Source organism: Limulus polyphemus, unplaced genomic scaffold, assembly GCF_000517525.1.
Source record: "Limulus polyphemus unplaced genomic scaffold, Limulus_polyphemus-2.1.2 Scaffold3006, whole genome shotgun sequence".
Taxonomy (NCBI): domain Eukaryota; kingdom Metazoa; phylum Arthropoda; class Merostomata; order Xiphosura; family Limulidae; genus Limulus; species Limulus polyphemus.
Window position 1 is genome coordinate 36,571 of NW_013668616.1, and position 8,518 is coordinate 45,088.

The 8,518-nt window shown below is 33.0% G+C and overlaps 1 protein-coding gene across 3 annotated transcripts in view; it reads left to right on the forward strand.

The window, feature by feature from the left end:
* LOC106468432 (DENN domain-containing protein 4C-like) overlaps positions 1-8,518 on the forward strand; it is a 115,834-nt gene that overhangs the window by 21,121 nt on the left and 86,195 nt on the right. For all 3 annotated transcript variants that reach the window (XM_022396764.1, XM_022396765.1, XM_022396766.1), the window contains 3 exons: positions 5,941-6,173; positions 6,400-6,466; positions 6,982-7,037. In XM_022396764.1, coding sequence (XP_022252472.1) covers positions 5,941-6,173; positions 6,400-6,466; positions 6,982-7,037 — 356 coding nt within the window. The remainder of the gene's footprint in view (positions 1-5,940; positions 6,174-6,399; positions 6,467-6,981; positions 7,038-8,518) is intronic.

Below are 8,518 nucleotides of genomic sequence, written 5' to 3' on the forward strand. Positions count from 1 at the left end.
ATGCCCTGGTATATCATCGTCAGGATGATATATATTTGGACACTCAAAGGTTGGATCCACTGTTGGATCTATGGGGTGCCAGGTACAAACCTGTTATCTTTTAACAGGTCGCAATTTTTGCGGATTTATTTGACTCTTACTACTGTTTTAAGATACTTCTCTTCCCTTCAACAATTTGACGATGAACTGGGCCATTTACTGGTCACTCTTATGACACGTTTGTTCTCTTCAGGACTTGCCTTGGTGTCATGGTTGGTCTGTTGCTGGGACTTATTGAATCGTGATGCATTTTTGGAGAGTATTCACTTACTTTCTTCTGCCCTTCGAGATTTATGGGAAATGCCTTTTCTTAGGCCTTATTTATTTTCTGGAATTCCAGAATCTTTAGAAGCCAGAGTTGATACAGCACGTTTGCAGTATTCTGTATCCTCTTTGTCTGCTCAACCCTATTCTACTTCCACTTGTACTTCTGCATGCTCATCCCCTCATGTCTCAAAGCTCCCTCCTTCCACTCTTCATTCCATTGATTCTCTTAATTGTTTCTGTCCTTCTTCTCTGGAGATATTTTGAGGGCCGGTATGTGGACTTCTCCCAACACGTTCATATCTCATTACCTTCACTATCTGGCAGTTTCCTCTTCGAAAGGACTTCGTCTTCCCTTGTGGCTGTGGTGACTACCTCTACTAGATTTTAACAGGGTGGTGAGTAACATGTTATCTGACTTGCAGTTATTGTTCCATTCTCTTCTAGGGTCCCTATTGATTTTTTTTTGGATCCCACTTAGTAGCGAGTGTTGCCCAGTCAGGTATGCAAGTGTTTAAATTCCACACTAGCAACCTTTATATCGGTTCCTGGTTGCAATGAGCTCTGTTGAGATGAGTTGTTCCATAAGACCATCTGGATGCAATTCTGGATGGTGATATCATATTACAATATTTCTAATGGACTGCTACTCATGTACTATCATGAGTAAAGCTAAAGGGGATTTTGCCAGTCCCTGCTGATCTTAAAGCTGAATCATTCAAGATCAGTTTGCTTTTAAAAATTAGGGAACATGGTTCACCTGTTGCACTGTCTCTGAAAACTTGTTCCTCAGGACTCCCCAGCACTTATGTTCCCCCCCTACTTCTACTAGTGGAGTTTGGGAGTCCTTACCACACCCAGTTCCCAGCCACTGGGGTGGTGGACAGAGGATTTACCTTTGGAGTGTTGAGTTTTCTCCACTCTCAGAGAAGAAGGTGAAGTTGGGGACCTTCTTATCTGGGACTTTGGAAGTTTTTTCCCAGATTTTAGTAGGAGTAGGATCAATCTATGTGGGAGCCTACTCATAAAACCAGTCCAGATTTGATGCTGAGCTATATGGTGGGGGATGCTTGGACCCTCTTATGAACACTGTCAGGTTTTATGTTGTTCATGCATGGATTCCACTATCTCCTCATAAATCTGAACGTGACATGGTCCCATCTTTGGTCCTTGGTGGGACAGTGTTCCACATCCTCTCCTTAATTCCATGGGCAAGCAGAATTCTTCTTGGCTACTTGGTGGGGCGAGTAAAGACAACTGTTTGAAAATCCAGACTGGATGAGTTCTGGACTTTGGTGGAGCATGGCATTTGATCCTGTCAATCCAGACCTGGGATGTTGCCTTTTGGACTTCTTCAGGTTGATCAGAAGGATTGTCCATTTTGGTGTTGCTTTCTTTCATTCATAAATTTGGTGGTTCTATCACAAAGATGTATATATCTGTGCTCCAACTGTCCAGGCCATCAATGTGGGATTTGGGTACTATGACCCCTTAAATCCAACCTCGTCTGTTTGTTCAGGGCTGGACCATCATACTTGTATTATATTCCACTCTTTTCAATTTTCTGTAGTTCTAGGTGAAGAGTATACCTGTTCTAGATGTAGTGCGGTGTTCCCCACTCTTATACCACTTCTCTGCAGATGCTTTCTGTATGATCTCTGTCTTCACTAGCCCCTCTGCCTTCTCAGTGTGGGATTCTAGCTATTAGTGTCAGCAGAGGTATGTATGTTTTGAAAGTTATCATTTTCCTAAATTGAAAATGTATTTCCAAACATATTTACCTCTGCTGACACGCGTCCCTCCCTTCCTCCCCACTAAGAGCTGGTGTTAGTGACCGGAATGTGGTAAGACTCGAAAAAGTGATTTTATTGTCTGTATACAGTGCTTATATACAGCACCTGCATAGAGGGCGTGTGAGGGCCAGTGTAAGGTTTTGCAAATTAGATATTGCCGAGGGCAATCGAGTGGGATATATAAAGACTGGAGCAAGCGAACACAATGTTATATGGCAAAGATGAAGATCAAGAAATCGCTATTAGTGTCAGCAGACGTAAGTATGTTTAGAAATACATTTTCAATTTAGGAAAATGATAACTTTGAATACACAATTGTAAAAATACCTTACAGAAAACTATTTATAAGCTTTCTTCCTTTTATTTTCAAATTTGTGAAAGAAACTTTACCAATAACTTTCTTTGTTCACCAGTAATATCAGTATGTGCTAATCAGCTTTCTTGTGAACATAATAATGTTATTAAAGGTTGAAGGTTTTTTGGACTTTATAATCGTAAATATGAATTTCTTGTTTTTGAAGTTTTATTCTTAATTTCTAGATATTTTTTCTAACTTTAAACTTTTTTATTTCAATTTAAGTTCTTTGTTTACTTAAAAACAAAAAATTGTTTGATGGACTATATATGGACTTCATATGGACTATATTTTATCGTGCTAGAATGGTGTACTAATAAGTAGGTAAGACTAGGTTTATGCTTGTGCATTTTTATGGTTTGTGACAAAAGTGGAGAGATGTGATCAGTGTAACGGTTTCTGAGTTGTGTCATGGATCAGTATTGAAGGCTCTCATTATCTTGCTTATTATATGTAACCTCATTGTGGATGGTCAGTCTAGACTATGTGGATGCCAGTCTTAATGTCCTTACTTGTCCAGAGTGTAAAAGAGGTTCTAGTTCGAATGAGTGATATGGAATCTAGCTCTACCTTTTGATTTATTTTTGGTTTGTTGTATGAAACCATAGTACTTAAGTCTTTTTATTTTGGATTCATTATTGCAGGTACATTATTGTTATTACTTGAAGCATAGAATCTGTTTTCATTTATTTGTAATTGGTCACAATAGGACTGATAGTGTGAATTATGGTAGATTAAGAGTGTGCTGATTCAATGTTAAGAAGTTAGACTTGTCTTCAACTGTGTACCTAAATCTTTTAAGTATGTCCATAAAGAAGCAGTTACAACTCACTCCTGTACAGATTTACAAAATGGAGACCAGGGAATAATCAAAGAAGATGGTTATTTTCTGTCTTGTGTGTCTTTTGGGCACAGATGTCATTCTTTAATTAGGTTTTTAGATTGACTGTTTACAGAGGAATTCTAATGGAAATTTTTCTTATCGTGGGAACTAATGCATTATATATAGTTATTGTATAGTGAAGTCTTTATCTTGACCTAGTCCTTGTATAGGTTAGAATAACTTCTAATCTTTTCTTTATATATCCCCTTCCTTTTTCTCACTCCTATGCTGATTCCTTCATTTTGTCTAGAAAGGTAATTGACTGTTTCTTTGAGATTTGTTATAGATGTGTTCAGCAAATAAAAGCATTTTGGGAGGAGAGTGGGACAGGTTTATGGATGGATTACTTAGAACTTTTCTTTTGAGAGTTTAGGATTGTCTACTGTTGGATGCTCACAGAATTACACAAAGAGTACAGGATGCACCTGTCTTTAAGTATCCTTTCATTTTGTTAACATGGAGTTTCAATAGCATTTAACTTTCCAATTTTTTGGCTCGTCACAGCCCCATCTTTTCAAAACAGAATAATTTGTAGATTCCTGCAAATTTATGATGGAACAATTTAAGAACAATATTTTTAGAGAAAAAATAAGTAGTGTATTAAAATGTTTCTTAATATACATTTTGCATTGGGGATTTCTGCTTATAAGTGGTGTTTTGAACTAAGTGGTGACATCATGAAGAAAACAACAATGCATATATATGACATTTATACTTTAGAAAGGTCATTTATCATTTCTGTATGCGTATGTACTTAACCCTTAGACAATTGCATACTGTTTAAACTCTTTTTTTTTGTGCATTTTACAAACTTTCAAAACGTTCAAAACTTACAATTTACTATTAATATATGTCAATGAACTTAGCATTATAGTGTACATTATGATTCAAAGTTTTAATTCCTTTGTTTCAAAAGAAACCTTTAAAAATTATTTAAACTTCAGTTTTGTTGTCATGTGACACATAAACATTCATAAATCTTAACTTTTGGTCTATAATTTGAACGATACTACACCTACAACTGTACGTGCATGTCTAGACAGAAACTGCATTTATTATGCTATTTACCTATGTTTGTTCCAAATTCCTTCAGGTCAATTCAGTGACCACAAGAAATAAATTTTCCCACCCCTTGACAGAAGCCATGTCCATATTATATACTTAGACTTGAAATTTACAAGATGTAATTATTTGACATACATTTTTATCGCCAACAGAAAGAGCTCATTTTAAACTACAATCTCCCAATAGTTATATTAAAACTGGTATGCAGTATTCATTACCAAATGCATCTAACAGCTGAAGTATTGTTTCTGCATTTGTCAGTTTGTGAGGGTTAACTTACTACTAGTGTATATCCCTGTCAATGATACCGTAATATGCTCCTAGGGCACCTTTTGATGTGTGAAGACGAAAAATAAATGATAAAGGACAGGAAAATAAAATAAAACATTAAAATTAAACTATAAGTGAAAAGGCAAAGATGTGAAATTACAAATTTAACTCGAAGGTATTTTAACATCATTCGATGAATAGTTAAAAGGTATGTATATATTTCTATTTCTTAATTTTAAACATCTTTTTTCACTCTGTGTTGATGATAATAGCCTCAGATAATGATGTGGTAGAGAAAATGAAAAATAAAATATATAATTTTTTGGATATTCATTTAGGAGGTTCTCGAGGTTATGCAAAGGAAATTTTAAAACTGTAAGATGAAAAAGTATTTTTATACTTAACATGAAAATCACCCTGCATTTGAACTGTTTAGTGTCTGAATGCAAATAAATATAATAAATAACAAATTTTAGTAGAAAAAATCAAAATTAAATATTTTGTTTTTCTGAAACTACATGTTTTTGAAAAGTTCCTATTAAGTTTCAAACAATTTAATCTACTGGTTTTATTTTTAGATCAAAATTTGATGAAAGCTACATTACACCTTTGAAATAGTGATATGATAGTTAAAGGGTTAACAGGAATGGTAAATTGTTTCAGTTTTTGGTTTGAACATTTGCTCGCTGGTTGCTGCCAATTGGCAGAGGACAGATTTAGCAATCATCACAATGTTTTTAAAGCTGGTTTACAACTAGTGGAAGTATGGTTGCCTTGAAATAATTCTGGCAAATTAAGTGTGTATTAGTACTGTAGACGTTGTCTATTTGTTATCTGGTGTACAGTAAATAGTGTTTCGTTTTTGTGAGATTTATTTATTTGCAACTGTGATTTCATCTTCACATACTTCAGTGGCTGGGAACTATATTTCTTCTTACAATCATCTGAGCTTTTGCAGACTACTTACCTGAAAATAAGAAACCACAATAAAGAAAGGAGTATTAGAAAAATGAGTTCATACATGGATGTCTCTTTAACTCCTTTCTATTCACAAATAATGTTAATTGTCTTTTGAGGAACTTGTAGTAGAGATTAAAGTGTAAACAAGTTAATATGTAAACGTGATGAAAAATCCTTAATCTCTTTGTTTTTGAAATGCTCATTGCTTTAAATTTAATCTGACATAACCGTATTATAATGAAGTAGCATAAAGATTATTTTTCAGGTATTATATCCTGCAAATTTTTTAGAACACATTCATTGTTTTGTAGGTTTATGGGGCAGCTGTTACATTTTATGAGAAGTACAAAGATGAGAAGCTTTCTTCTGCATCTAAAGCACAGTTGGGTTATATGACAGATGATGACTGTAAGAAAAAAAGCTTGCATGTAAACAAGGCTATATGTATTCTCTCACGGTGGCCATTTTTTGACACGTTTGAAAAGTTTTTATTGCAACTTCACCAAATATCCATAATGGGCCCTCACCGGCTACCTCTGGAAAGGTCAGTTTGAACTCAGAAGCTGTAAAACATTATTTACATGATAGCTTTGTAAGTGTTTTGAAAGAATGTTTGAAAGACAGAATTATATAAAAGAATTCACTAAATAAAATAGTTATAGAATAGTATATTTTTATCTGACTTAAAAATAAGTGAAAAGGCATCAATGAATCATTCCTGAAAATGGAGTATACTTTAGTAAATTGGTAGTGTTTATGTGACATTACAGGTACATCTCGCACTTCATGATGGATGTTCCTTTTCCGTCCGCTCAGCGGCCACGGATACTTATTCAGGTATTTTATCTTGTTATGTATAATATTATATTTTTTTATTTGTTGTTTTTAAATTTGAAAACCTTAGCATTCGTATTGTATTATACAACAGAACCAGGTCACAAATTCTTTACAATTATCATAATGTGAAATTATGTATGAAAACAAGACTTGATAAGAATTTTATGTAAGTATTTGAAATGAATTTTTATTTATGTATTATTATTAAGATTACATTGTTGTAATTTTAATAAAAGTATATTTTAAATGTTGGTATAAACTGATCAACTTTGATTTTAACATTATATGCTGATTTCTGTGAATACGAGTTATTAAAATCAAGCACCTAGTTTTTTATTTCCAGAAAGATACTTAAAAAAAGACAAATTATGTTATTTCAAAGTTTTAAATTGTGTGTATATGTCTTTTAATATTATAAATGCAAGCATTTAAAAATACAGAAAACATATCATGGGGGAATGAGTGTTCATCTCTTATCCATCTGAATCAATATTAACACTTATCATTTCTTTCAGTTAGGAGATAATACTATTTCCTTGGCTCAACCTGAAGATAGTCCACTACTTCTAAGGTAAGCAGTGAGGCATTAGTCCTTCAGCAGGATAACTTTTGATTCTGATTATTGAATGAATGTGTTGAAGTTGTTTGTCACCCATATTCAGACTGTGATATCCTTTGACATATAAAAACTAACTCTAAACTGTTATAAGTCTCCAGTTTAGTATTGTGAATGTTTTAATGTTTTTATTAACATGACTGAAACCTGTATAGAAAGTTTATCTATGTAGTTCTGTCCTAATCACAAGTGTCTTAAAAATACATAAATGAAAGAGTTTTAAAATTTTGTCAACTTTTTTTACTCTTTTATCCCTATGACAATGATCTACTTACAATTATTATACTGTAAGTAGGTTACTTAACTCTCATGACAGTTATTTACAAAAATGAAGCTAGGGGATGAAATTGTTTGAAATTTGACATGAACGTTCCTAAAAGTATGTAGATTCAGAAAAATACAACATTTAATTTTGATGTTTTGTACTATTTCTAAAAAAAATTTGTTATTTTATGTAGTTATTTGCACTCGCACTCTGAATAGTTCACATACAAGGTGATTTTCATTTTAACTATAAAAATACTGTTTATTATCTTAGTTTCACATTTCCTTTACATGATCGCTTGAACTTGCTAAAAGAATATCAGAAGTTATTTTGAGGTGAATGTTTATATTTTATTTTAAATTTTCTCAACTAACTCTATCTATTACCATCAACATACAGTGCAATGAAATGTTTAAAATGAATAAATAGAAATATGTACATACCTTTCAACTCTTCGTAGAAATCGTAGAATAGTCGTATTTTTCTTATATGCCTAATTTCACGTCTTTTCACTTATAGTTTATTTTTAATTTTCCTTTCAAATTCTTCATCTATTATCATTTATGCTTATACATCAACAGATGTACAAGGGGCTTTATGAAGGTATTTTGGCAGACTCCTCACAAAGACGCCTTACCGAAACAAGATAGTGCTTATACACACCATCTTGTTTATAGAGTTAATGGAGTTTGCAAAGATATCATATTTCTCTTATAAGAGCTTGAACTTTGAAAATGTACAAGGATTGACTGGAGTTAGTTTGGTCATGAGAAGGTTATTAACTCTTTTGACACGGGCTTGGTCCCTGGGACTGACCTCATAACCATAACCTCATTATAGTTTACATACTAATAACTTTTAATATTTTAAGTGTATGTTTACAAAATTTTGTAGACATATAGTAAACATTAGAAGCCTTTTGCACACAAAAAAATCAGATTTTCTAATGAAGTATTTTTACTTAAATTTGTTCGTGAAAATATCGATTTTTTTTCTTTAACTAGTCTGAGTGCAAAGTGATTTTCATGTCAAAATTAAAATACTTTTTGTCATCTAAAAAATCTCAAATTTCCTTTGTGTAATACCTAAAACCTCCTAAATGCATTTCAAACGTTTTTTTCACCAAATCTTTATAGTTTTTAAGTTTTTTTTCACTACCGTAATTCAAAAC